At 36.6% G+C, this 13,858-nt stretch overlaps 1 protein-coding gene across 2 annotated transcripts in view; it reads left to right on the forward strand.

The window, feature by feature from the left end:
* The first annotated feature begins 933 nt into the window (after positions 1 to 933).
* The window catches only part of LOC116721688 (collagen alpha-1(XI) chain-like), a 99,850-nt gene continuing 86,925 nt past the window's right edge, over positions 934 to 13,858 (forward strand). The window contains exons 1-2 of one of the 2 annotated variants that reach the window (XM_032565577.1): positions 934 to 1,347; positions 12,474 to 12,638. In XM_032565577.1, coding sequence (XP_032421468.1) covers positions 1,239 to 1,347; positions 12,474 to 12,638 — 274 coding nt within the window. In that variant the 5' untranslated portion in view covers positions 934 to 1,238. The remainder of the gene's footprint in view (positions 1,348 to 12,473; positions 12,639 to 13,858) is intronic. The other variant, XM_032565578.1, reaches the window with a different exon arrangement.

The following is a 13,858-nucleotide window of genomic DNA, read 5'->3' on the forward strand; positions in this document are numbered from 1 at the left end:
CTGCCAGGCTGGTGGTATTTCTTGGCATTCATATGTTTTTGAGTGTCCCTGACCCACACTCACACTAAGTCTCTTCATTACAGAGACATCCAACCCAAACCCACCTTACAATTGCCACGAACTCTGCTACAGTAAACAATAATTTTAAGATCAAGGAAAAAGGACCTGAGCATATGACTAAAAAGATTAGCATGTAAACATTTCCGCATGAGTTTGAGTGAAAATCATAATACATTTTTCAGTTTATCATAGGCTCTTAAAAAATATTTGTGAAGTGATCTAATTGGCTTTTTATCCAAAATCTTAACTGTCAAATTTTGTATCATCCTCAGTGATTAGATTGTTGCAGGTGTTTCTTTTGACCAGTTGAAAAAGTAATGTAAATGAGAAAAAAACCTATTTACTGAATGAACATACATGCAGAATAGAATGATAATCTCCTTCTCCTTGCTTAGTAAATGATCACTCAAATGATCCTTTGTGAACTTAAATTCAAGCTGGTAAATTACCTACTTCAATTTTTGTCTTTTCTGTGTCTTTTGTCCTGGGTGGACATTATTGTGTTATGAATTGATACACGTATTTACGTATTTGCTGTTCCAAGAATATACTCTCATCAGTTTTTGGCAACTTTCAGAACTGTCAACTCACTTTTTACTTTCAAATTGTACATTTCTCCATTTCATATAGGGGAATGAACATAAACTACCCCCTTTTAATTTAAAGTGGGTCCCCCTATCAAACCCTGCCCGGGGCCCTACATAGCCTTGGGTCGGCTCTGCCAATGCACCGGGATGCAGCGACACTCCTGCTGGCTGATGCTGTTACTTTTCTCTAGTCGTGTTCAGGGAGGCGGGCCAAGGCTTAAGTTTTTCAACTTCTGGTTTGATGATGTGATTCTCCCCTTCAGGATGTCACAGTCGGTTCGGGTTTAGTATTCCGGGGTTTGCCCTGCCTCCTCACGCACCGCGCAGGGAGCAAAAGTATCTTGCGCTTTTCTTTTTTCTTTTTTTTCTCCTTTCCATGAAAGCTTTTCACCGTCAGTCAGAGATCTGGGCTTAAAGGAAGAGGATCTGACGGGCCCAGTTTGACTCAGAGATAAATCCATATATATTTCCACACATGGCGCTTCAGTAAAAAAGATAAAGAAAAAAAAAAAACACATTGAGGATTTTGGAGGGGATATAACTTTTTAAATAAAGCCGCCCGTTTTTCTGCAGCAGCTGCGGGCGCTCACCATGGAGATGGAAAGATGGACCATCAGGTGGAAAACGAAAAGGCGTCTATTAGATTCAACGCTAGCCGCGGTGGGCACGTTAATCCTAATTCTACAAAGTGTCAGAGCAGGTAAGAGGCTGTTTATTGCTGAGTTTGCGTGGTCTGGAAAACTGGAGAGGGTCTGGCACACAGCCCGAATATAGCAGCAGGGTCAATGAAGCTACGTGGTACAAAGGAGTTGGGTCCCATCTTTTGGCAATTTAAATAAAATAGCTTATCTGTCACTGCGACTCTAACTTAACTTGCCTATCATTATAGAAAACACAGAATTTTCCAGTGATTTAATATTTCTGATATAGATAATTACTCAAAGGTTTAATTGAAACAAAAAAGGGTGCATCATGTGACTTTTGAAGTTCCCAAGCTTGCTGAGAATGTGGGTTATACTGCACTACAGGGCTTTTGTGATAACCTTTAATTTTTAAATGAAATTTTACCTCGTAAAGCCCATCAAGGGGGAAAAAAGTTGCGGCTTGATAAGAGAGTACTAGATTTGTCCTTTGAGACAAGAAAAGGCAAGGCAAAAGTTTATTTTATTGCAAGATTTGTACTATTCAAAGTGCTATGCGTAAAAATAAAGAACCAAATAACTTTGTAAACCTTAAATTTATTATTGGAATAATCAAATGTATTCATTAAAAGGAACAGGTAGTTTTTGTACATCTCAGACTTCCAGGGAATTGATTCCAGATCTTAATGCAGCATCCTCTTGTTTAATCCTTGTTCTGGGAAAACTGAACAGATCTGAGAGATGTCCAGATGGCTCATACATGATGAGAAACTCTAAAATGCAGGCTCAAGACTATTTAACATTTTATTAACCATAAATAAGAAATATTACATAATGCAAGTCATTCAGGTGTGTTCATCAGTGATTAATGCAACACTGATTTTGATTTCTGTGATAAATTTGGGCCACATTTTAAATTTTGCTTGAGCGACTTGAAAGCAATTCTTTCTGAACAAAACAGTTTGTTTTATTCCTCATCACTTGGAAGATAGCCAAGGCTTTTACACATAACTTTTACTCATGATATTTGGTATTATCTTAGGCTGACCACAGATAACAAAATATATACCGAAATTGACCTAAGCTTACTAAATGATTAAAATTGACATACTGCTTTCATAATAAATTACTGTGCTTTTTGATATTACCTGTATAGAGACAGTAGGACTGCACAATCTGACTTTAAAGTGTACATGTATTGTGATGAATTTTTAAAATTTATATAATACCTGGGCAGGAGACAGAATTCTTCAAGTGGAATTTATATTCTGGGCTGAAAGATCACCATCTTTCCACATTATTCAGACTCCCACTGAGTCCAAGAAGGGGCGTAGATGGAAAAAAATATGGGGAGAAAGAGTTTGGAGTATTTACTTTGCTTTTAAGAAGACATATGAGGGTCACACAAATTCTTTCCTTTGTGAAATCATAGTAATAGACATATCGTTGTGTATCCTTTGCCAGAATATGTTTATGCACTTAAATACGACATTTTTTCACTGATAGCAAGAAAGTTGAAACAATTTTAAACATTTGTTGCTATATTAACCTTTTATAGTATGATTTAATAAGCAATTGTTAGAAAATGGAAGTGATTTTTGAGTGCTTTTGAGAAAAGAAGCATAGAAAGAAATATTCCCATTTCTACAATATTGCGTCATATTTGGTATATTAGACTTTTGAGGTCATGTAACAAATATATCTAAAAAAAATCTTTTTTCCACACTTTTTTGATAACTTATAAGTGTGTAAAAGATATTTTTTCACTATTTTTGCTAAGTGCAGCTGGTTTATGAGACAGTTATCTTTGCTAAAGTGTAACTAACCTCCTGTGAAAACATAAACCCGCCCTGACAATTTTTTGAAAATTCCAGCAAAGTGGGTGGAGCCAAGAGAGACTGAGGGTCACGTCAAGTGCGAGGATGAGGTTAGGAGGTGATTGGAGGGGTGAGCGGGGTTGTGGTTAGGATGAGAGATGCACTGTTGTTAACCTATAAATGGCGCTATATTTAGCCACTTTAAACGTGGCTACATATAACCTCCTGTGACGTTTTACCAAAAAAGCCAACAAGTGACAAATCTAGCAACTCTTTCCTGTGTTGTTAGAGACTTTTATAGTGTCAAAGCATCTCTGCCGCTGTGTATCGAGCTAGCAGAGAGAGCTACCTTGAGTCTATCCAGCTTCCTGTCCTGCAACATACCGTCACCAGTAATCAGAGCAGAGGAGACCCATTCCACTCCTTGTCCACTTTGCAAATAAATCATACATTAATAGAGCTGAGTAACGCTATCAATCAATGCTTTCTGTGGCCACGCTCACTATTTCAACTCCTGACTTCCCACACGGCAAAAGTGTGTCTGAACACAGGACTTTTTTGACGAAAAGCCATACTGTTTTAAAAAGTAAGGGAATTCAACTGCTTAGGCATCATTTGACACTGAGATGGTTTTAGGCAACATAATGTCAAACTAAGCAAATTTGCACAAAATTCACAGAGAGACATGCAGATAGAACCCTAATTAACTTATTGAGACAATTTATCAGCAAATAAAGATGATTTGGGGATTAGTTCCACTTTAAAGAGGAAGAGATCTTAGAAGTGCTTGTATCAGAAGCAAGTCTTCTACCTGTTTAACAAAGTAACAAATGTATCACTTACCATCTGTGTATTTCTTAGATGTACACCTCTGCAGTAAAGCTAAAAGAGGTACACTTTCCATATTTGTCAATAATATTTATCTCAAAAATGATTTATTGAGCTTTGTTGGGTTAGCCTTTTTGAAGTCTAATACAAGATATAATGGACAGAAATTTCAGAATTTTAAAACTGAACTGTCGTTTCTTGGTCAAAAAACACCTGATTTTATCTATTTTCGGCATCATAAGTAATACATGAGGTGCTTAAGTCTGGTAATCGTAAACAAAATGATGTTGGGTTCTTTTCCACAGGTTTTGTTATTTGTATAGAGAATGTGCAAACAATATGCGTTCACCTTTGTTTGATGTAGCAGATCTCAGAAGGAAGTGCTAACGTTTTTACCCGCATCAAATTTTTCTGAAGGCAGATTTGTAATAACAGTTTTGTTATTATTGATAAAGGTTTTCTGAGATTTATTTGTTCTTATTTGGAGATTTTTCTATGGCAAGTGATAGAAAATATTCACAGAAAATCTGCCTGTTTGCAGATTTATTTGTAGCACATACCTAACATATTCAAAAGAAAATGCAGTTTGGGAAGCTAACCTACGTTGGCGTAATGCTACATGACATGCTATTGGCTAGCATTGCCAAGCACTCAATCCAGCAGCGACATTTGTTTTCTTTGGCGCTCTTTATCTCAAGAGCAGAGATAAAGAAGACTGTAGATATAAGCGTATGCAATAATGCTAAGATTGTTTCCACTATGCATATTAATGCATACAAAGGTATGTTTGGTTTTTGAACTGTTAAAACGGACAGTTATTAGCGCTTTCAGAGGAGATATTAAGCATGTATGGTTTTTAGCAGTGCTTATTTTACTTGTTTTAAAAATATACAAGTACTTTTCCCACTGAGGTTCATCTTTGTTAAAGTTATAGCTGTTTGATAATATGATTCATCAAATTATAATAAAAATAATATGCTTAGCCTTGTAGGGGTCTACTTAATTTAGAACCATCAGCATAATTTTCTTCCAAGTAATTGATTATTTCCCTGACACAAAAGCACATCTCAGAAACCTGAGCTAAAAAGATTATGAGCACAAAGTCTGTAGTGCCTTGCTTGCACATTTGCCCATGTGTCTGCATATTGACAGATGTTTAAGCTGGCCATAATTGCATGATGTGCTCGCAAACATTTACAGGCTTTCTAGCATGCTTTAATTGCTGCCTATATACTGCCAACTCCCTGTGGATGGTAGTGACACAAAATAAGGCAGGCGAGACATCCTGAGATGCTGTTGTAAAACCACAGAGCAGCCGAGACATGAAGTTATAATTGCCCAGGTTTGAAATGGAATCACAGACTAACCCTAAACTTCAAACTTTAATAAGTAAATAGATGAAGGGTATATGGACTTTTTGCCTGTGGAGGATGAAATTGTGTTTTGATGTTTTACAGTGTACAAACTGGGGTTTGTCATGTCAAAACATGCTAAATGTTACATAGGGATGACTTGTAAACATGGCAGATGCTATATCATAGGTTCTTGGCAGCAGTATCATTAAAATCATAGACTGACAAATTACTACTCAGACTGTGGAGAGACTACTTTGGTATGTTCACCATGTTCACCATGAGAGAACTGTCTGGTCTCTCATGTGGCTTTCTGTCCTTATCATTAGAATATGTTTTATTTCTCTTTCGGCTGGAGGGATGAAAGTTTTTTTTTTTTTTAAGATATGTTGAGAGAAATGCACATTTAGTTCACCTTCTTGGAGCCTGAAAAGTGAAAAAGCCATACCTACTTATTTTGGGGTCCATAATGGTTTTGGGATATTGCCCCATTTCTTCAGGGCTTCTGTGGAGCAGTGACTGTGGAAGGAGAGGGGGCTGACGAGTCAGGGGCGTCTGGGAGAGTCTGTGTGTGTGTGTGTGGGTGTGTGTGTGTGGGGGGGGTTCTTGGCCAATTCAGCACATCTGGAATATATGAGCCCTTGAGGTATGCAGTAATGCAGAAAGGCATTCTAAAACTCACAAAGAGACCTTCAGTCCAAGCAGTCTTTTTTCAGGAATCAGTAGCTCTGAATTTGGGATTATTTTCAGGCAAGCCACAGACTATTTTCCTTTTTATGAGGCATTTTGTGAGAGGTTTCAAACCTGCCATTTGATGCCTTCAGTTTGTCTTTTTATTCTGCCTCTGTTTAAATAATTGTACAGTCTATTAAACTGTTATTTGGCGGTGTCGCTTATGGAGACCTTTTCTGACCTTCACCCGATGAAGTTTATTCTGAATTTATCCGAGATGGGAAAGAAAGATAAATCGCTTGAGTGCTAGATTTCTCAGCAGTGTTACTAATAAAAACAGGAGAAAATCAGTTTCTCTGAGCCAGTATAGACTCTGTTCTCCCCCCTTGCTTTCACAGGGCAGATCTGGACTACTTCATATAATCTTTTGAGCATATAGAGGGTTGAATCACATCTCAAGCGGTTATTCACAGTGGAAGTAGCAACAGGGATGGAGGTTTTTTTCAGTTAGTATGTATGTTTTAGTTAGGGGTTAAAGGGAGTGGTGCCAGCACCATAATGGCTTCAGCATGTAGACTTCATAGCTCCACCTATCAGGACTGCTCCTGGTGTCTAGAAGCAAATAGGAACTGTGCAATCAGCACTTCCTGCCTTTCTTTGCTACATTAACTGGAGTGATTTTAAGAATTTTTAACTTGTTTTGATATTTCAAACAGCTTTTTAAAAGGTGGATTGCATTAAAGCACAAGCTATAATATACTGTACAACAATTTTCTTTTTATTTTGTTATGTTTAAATGTTTCAAATCATCAAACATGTTTTAATGTCAGAAAAAAGATGCATAAATCAATAGAGGCAATTTTTCCAATAACTATTTTATTCATTAATAGAAAGAAAACTATTTAAACCAGCCTGACTCCATGTCAAAAAGTAATTGCCTCCTCAACTTAATAAGTGGTTGTGCCACCCTTGGCAGCAAGGCCTGCCATCAAATGCTTGCGATAACTTGTAGTTAGTCATTCACATCACTTTGCAGGGATTTTGACCCACTCTTCCTTGCAGAATTTTTTATTTTAAGCACCTTTTCAAGCATGAAAAGTCCTGTTCCAGACCACAATACAGATTTTGGTCCAGAGTATTTCACTCCCAAACCTTTATTTTGATTCTTTTTTTTTTTTATGAGACATTCAGAGTTTAACTTGTTGGTGTGCTATAGATTACTGAATAACTCAAATGGACCCAAGCTTAAGGCCACAAACTGAGACTGGCACTCTGCTTCCAGATTTTACACACTGACAAATGTCTTTGACTACAATCAAAGCATCTTATGTAGCTTTCTGAGATTTCTTAGGTAACTTCATGTCAGATATTTTGTTTAGGTCATTTATTGATTCTACATGTTTGGTAGTAATTCGGTCTTGGTGTGGAGAGTGAAAATGAACTCTGCTTTTAAAAATATGTGCTTAATTACTATTAATTCTTGAATTGATGAGTGGGTCAAATCAAAACGTAAAGTCATGAAATCTGTGAGAGGGCTGACTCTTTTTCATAGCATGGTGAAATTCATATTTGCACATACAAATGGTATCTTACTAGTTAATCTTGGCCACTTTTGGGAAAATGGACACTAATCTTTCAGCAGAGGTCACGTTGGGCTTCAGGAATTTTAGTCTGACCAGTCAGATCCTGGTTTACCAAAGACTCATCCTGCTTCTTGATCCAGTTAAAAGCCAGATGAGCCCCGTTATGTCTAGACACAGCTGTAATGATTTTTCATTGTTTTGCTTTCTGTAATAGTGAAAACAAATAGCTGGTGGAAAGAATTTGACTTGGACTTCAAGTTTTACTACTGGTTGTTGGCCAGCTTATGTTTTTAACCAATACTACTTTATTGAAATGCCCTACTCATATTTAAGTGTACTGTTGCTGTTTAACAAAATGAAAAAATCTATAACTCTGGATTAAAGAGCTAAGTAGTTGTATTTTTTAGTTTCAATGGAAAGACAGTCTTGAGACTGGAGTAGATGTTCACCTTCAGCAGGACAACAACCCAAAACTTACAATCATTAGCTTCAATCATTAGCTTCATCAAATTATACAATCTTTGATGAATGCATGTATGTGATATTTGGCATCACATACATGCCAAATATATTGTGTGCATTATAGTGGTCCAATCAAAATCCATGCCTAAATTCAAACGAGAATCTGCGGCTATATTTAAAAATTCAGACTCTGTTCATTCAGTTTGACAGAGGTTAAGATGTTTTGCAAAATTAGCAAAAGCTTCCGTCTTTTGATGTGCAAATTAAAGCTGGTACAGACATAACCCAAAATAGGTGTAGCTGTAATTGCAATGAAAGGTTGTTCTGAAACTTAACAGGAAGGCTCAGCATGAATAACTTCTTCAGATTTTATTCATAAGAAGAAAAAATAATCATTTGCTGCCTTTTTATTTAACATCGATACACTATTTTGAAAGGTTGAGAGTATGAATGCCTTTTTGCATGGCTTTGTATACAATATAGTGGAGTTTGTAAAGTCACATTTCCAGCCACATATAAACAGTTCTGTCTACAGCAACAGGAAAATGATCTTCTGCTGGTGGGTTCTGATTGTGTATTTTTCTGACAAATAAAGCCTCAGGCAGATATGCTTTAATCATAGATGAAGCCACTGTTATTGTTTGTACTAGCACATTAAAACATGCACTCTATCAGGGCTCTGATGATGGGCTTCCCGGAAAAGAGGAAATTTGAGTTTCAGAATAAAAACAGTTGCAGCCCAACACATAAAGTAAAAGACTGCAAGGAAGTGAGAGTGGGAGATCAGGAATGTAATTATGCATTACAAGGGTGAACAATTTGGTCACATCCAATAATTCAAAATTAACTGTGTGTGTGTGACTAAAGCTTTGAAAATTCCAGGACATGGCCATGGTCTTAATGTATAAAAGAAAAAGTTACCCCAGAGCCAGAACGTGTCATCTGCCATTTAAGCATCAGCAAAATAACCCAGCATTGTTTACAATAGCTCTGCTGAGTAAATAAAGAGTCTCTGTGGGCTAGTCTTTACAACTCAACAACATGTAGCCACTTTTTTCAATCTCCTGTGGCAGCCATTGGGTGGTGCCTAAACACTTGCTCTTTCAAAGCGCTGTATATTTCAGATGTGTCTCTGTTCCAGAACACCTGATTCAAATGATTGCATGGCCTCTTCTGCAGCCATCAGGTGCTGCACAGGCATGTTAATAACTCACAGATTTAAGACGGGTGTGTGGCAGAAGGGAAACACTTAAAACATGAAAGGCATGTTGATCCAGTGTTTCTCATTTCTGAGGACCAGAATTGAGAAACACTGGCCTCCCCTGCGACTTTCCTAATCAGCTCCTCCAGACTAGTGGCAGCAGCAATAAGAAAACAACTGGCAGAACTGCAAGTCTGTGAAAGTTATCATACAGACATTGGACGTCTCAGTCCAATGCTGTAAATGGCATAATGGAAAGTCACTGTTGTGACGAAGTTCTGAAGACAGAATATAGGAAAGAATAAGAGCTTTTTAAAGAGACAGAGACCCCATTTAAGGGGGTAAAATTACAAAGTCAAATTTTTTTTTAATTTATTTTGGATATATACAGAGTTTTTACATGAACTGAAGATAGCATTGTTAATGGATTGTGGTATAAATAGCATTATGTGCCTGGAAAATACACAATACCACCCTTTTAATTTAAGCTAGTCTTAAATTTAAATAATATCCATCTTAAAAAGCTTTACATTTACCTTATTAAAACTTGACAAACACTAAAAAGAAATTGAAATGTATTCTTCTTTGTTTAAAAACAGATACAAGAAATAATGATCAGAAAATGTTTATTGGATGCTTTCAGCAAAAACATTTTTTTTTAAATCATTAACTGCTTTTCTGCAACAATGTCGGCATCATATTTGACACATTATCTGCTTGCTTGTACAGCAGTTATCAAAACTAAAACTATAAAACAAATTTCCATGGGATTTTACATTTCCATGGAAAATGTGTAAAATATATTGAGCAAGATTTACAGTATGTGCTTTATGAGTGAAATGGAAAGGAAAGAAAGGAAGGGATGTTGCAAAAAAAAAGTAATTAGGATTATAGAGATCTGTTTAGTGGACGGTCAGATATCGATGCTTCCTATCATTTCTTTGTACAGCCATTTTAAGACCAGACGTAAGAATCTGAGTTGGCATGATCTGGTTTTAGACTCTGATAGTTGACAAGCTGAGTAAGACATGTTTTCAGAGTGTGATCTAACTGCTTTTATTTAAAGAGGACAAGACTTACTACTTGTTTTTCAAAAACAATACAACCTATAGATTGTACAGTTAAAAGTTTTATTTTGACTAATGCAAAATGTTGAATAAAACCTCTTGATAATTAGTTGTGGTTTTACAATTAACATCTGATGTTAGTTTTTTATTTAGTTTGACAATAGACAGACAAAAAGATTGGCCAAAAACTAACCTGCAGTCTTCTACTTAACAGAAATGCTCACAAAATGACATTACACTAGTCAGAGCATTAGGTTATGGTGTTTCATTATCCACTCTGACTGTTTTCTATAACCAGATATATTTCCTGAGCAGCTGAATTTGCCTGTCTTCTAATCAAGAGAAATGTATGCAGCTGTCTTTAAGCCATCTGACCAGCAGTATGCAGCAAAAGGAATGTGCCATGCAGCCAGGGAAAACTTTGATGATTCTGGCCCTTTCTATGGGATCTCATTAAAAGGTCTTTAAACTGCTGGAATGGTTTGATGGAAAATCATAGTGGTTTTAAAACCATAACCTTTTAAAACTTTGGTTTATTCTGATGGCAGCAGCTGGCTCATATTTAAACGTGTGTATGGAAAATCGGAAGTTTTTTTCAAATCAGGATGCAATCGTAATGATATTTGCAAAAAACTGATTTTTGCCAGCATCGTGGAACACACTTAAGCATATGTGAAGATGTGTTGTCATTTCTACACAATTACTGTAAGGCATTATAAAGGTTCAGGGGTGGGGAAAGAATCAAAACATATGAATCCATCCATCCATCCATTTTCTGTACACCCTTGTCCGTTAGAGGGGTCAGGAGGGGTGCTGGTGCCTATATCCAGCTAATGTTTTGGGCAAGAGGCGGGGTTCACCCTGAACAGGTCGTCAGTCTGTTGCAGGGCCAAAACCATATTAATCTTAATCTAAAATCGTCAGTTCTTCTTAAATTCTATTTTTCCCGAACCTTAGGGCTTGTTCAGTAATTGGATAGATAAAAATGTTGTCCCAAATTCCTCCTAAACCTTCATATCTCTTAAATTAAAAGCTTTATCTATGAGTTTTTATGAGCAACAGAAATAGTAGGGGATTAAACAAGTGAGAGCCACTCACTTGTTTTTCTAAACAAATTGCAAAGTTGTTTGACCCAGGTCCCTGGTCCATTGATAGAAAAGTGCATAAAGAGAGCGTAAGAGAGTGTTTAGAAGGCTGTAAAGCCACCCCCCTCTGTGCTCCCCTTATTCTGAAGCCCTGTTTATCAGCATCAGACACTCCCGTCATCACATACATGCTGAACCTTTTAGCTGAAGGGGATAACAGCAGAGTCCAGGCAGGGGGCCAATTAGGCCTTTTGAATGGTTGCCACCATTTCACTGCTTACCAATGCAGCTCATAAAAAATGCCTCTGCTCATAGATTTGTTCAACAGTGCTTAAAAAGGCTATTGGTAAAATTGGTGCAAATGCTGATTTAACTTCATCTTGCCATGTCTGATTACCTATTACAAAGCTCTAGCAGTACATAGTAAACGTCATATGTAGTATTCCATTTTTCATCATCACATATACCATAATTTTACTGGTAACTTGTTGTTACAAGTTTTACATGACTTCTATTCAAGTCAAGCTGCTCTGTGTATTGGAGTAAATCATGTTCATATTATGTCTTTAGCAGTGAGTTTATTGTTCATTTGTACAAACACTCACCCTACATTTTTGCTGATTGTAAGTTAAACTTTTAAAATGTAATTGTGAAGTCATATCATATGCAATGTTGGTTCTAATAGTAGCACTTTACGCAACATTAAAGTTTGTAGATTTAAGAAAAACAACTGTACCATTGTAAGGTTAACCATTTAGTACCCAGTGTATCATTTTGAGACAAGTACTAAGGAAGTAAAAAGTGAAACAACAGCTAACTTTGTTAAAGAGGTAGAGGTCTCAAAAAAAAACATTGCGATGCTGGGAAATGTTTTGTTCATTTGATTTCTGCAATAATTTCTTGAATAATGTTAAAGTTTAAGGACAACACTTCAGTTTAAGTCTGTGTTGCGCTTAAATTTCATGTTATTTCAAGTTTCATGTTCTAAAAATTACTATACAGGTTAGCAACACAATTTGTATAATGGTATAACACATTTTTATTACATTTTATTTAATTTTGCTGTAAAAAAAAAGAGCAATCATATTTAATAAAAATCTTCTATTTTATCTCCTCAGCTGAACCTGTCGATGTACTAAAAGCGCTAGACTTCCAGAGTTCTCCAGAAGGAGTCCGGAAAACACCAGGTTTCTGCACAGTTCGGAGAGGATCCAAGCCCGACGTAGCATATAGAGTGACAAAAAATGCTCAGATCAGTGCCCCAACCAAACAGCTCTTCCCAGGTTGGTATAGATATTTTTTTCCTCTTTTGGATGGCTAGGAGTTTCACAAAACTACCAGAAACTTTCAGAAATACTTCAAAACGTCAGAAAGTGTTTCACTTAGTGAAGAGGTTTATATAATGCTGAACATTTCTGAAAATGTTCTTGTGCTCATGTTTGGGAAATAAGTATGTTGCACACTAGAACAATGTAGGAAGTCATTTGATCTAAAGTCATCTGTAGCTGATCTCCTGACACTTACATACAGCTTAATCTAATTCATAGAACAATGCAATCAAATTTAGTTGATGAATGCTATTTGTTAAAAAGTGATCTATCTAAGAAGTTCAGTTGGTTGCATTTATTCACTTGCAGCCTGGAAAAAGTCAGACTGAGTGTAAATGACCACCTTCTGTGACTGGCTGGGGTTGAGAGGACAGGAAATAGATGGATGGAAAATGCTGTTCAAGCAGTATTTTCTATGAAAAAGAAAACAAAGGGCGTACACATGGTTAATAGCTAACTGTTCAGTCAAAGGCTTTGCCAGAAAAGAATCACAAACAACCAAAGAGAGCTTTCAATGAAAGGCAAAAGCAAGACAGTATCAAAAGGTAATTGCACAGAAACAGAATTATCAGAGCCAGGTGTACTTACTATGCAACAACAAATGAAGTACTCAGATTCAATAGCAATAGCTTTATTAAATAAAGTAGCTCGTAGTCAAGAGTACTCTGAGCTACTTTACTATGGGTAAAAAATAGTTACAAAGTTTGGGGTTCAGTGGTTATGTCTTGGAGAGAAACATATGATTGATTACTTCTGAATCAAAAATTAGAATATCCAAGGCTACTAGCAGCAGTAGCTCTAACAATAATCCCATGAATGAAGAAGGCACTGCCAAGCACATAAGCACAGAGATAGGAATATGTTCTATGGAAAAGCTACAGCAAACAAAGTGTAAAAAGTTAATGGCAGCAACAGACCTGTCCATAAAACATTTCAGAAAAGAAAGAAACAAGCCCAGAAACAGCAAACAACAGATAACTTCTATGGACAATAATACAACTTTTCTGGTATTAATAAAAGGAGACTAATGGAATGTAGCAAATGGTTGCCTTTGTAATTAAAACAATGCAGTATGCTACAGAAAAACAATCAGCTGAATTTACTGTGATCTGGTCATGTCCAAAGAAAGTCTGCTTCAGTAAAATTTGATTGCCAGCAAACTCAAGTATGTGGTT

Source organism: Xiphophorus hellerii, chromosome 6, assembly GCF_003331165.1.
Source record: "Xiphophorus hellerii strain 12219 chromosome 6, Xiphophorus_hellerii-4.1, whole genome shotgun sequence".
NCBI lineage: Eukaryota > Metazoa > Chordata > Actinopteri > Cyprinodontiformes > Poeciliidae > Xiphophorus > Xiphophorus hellerii.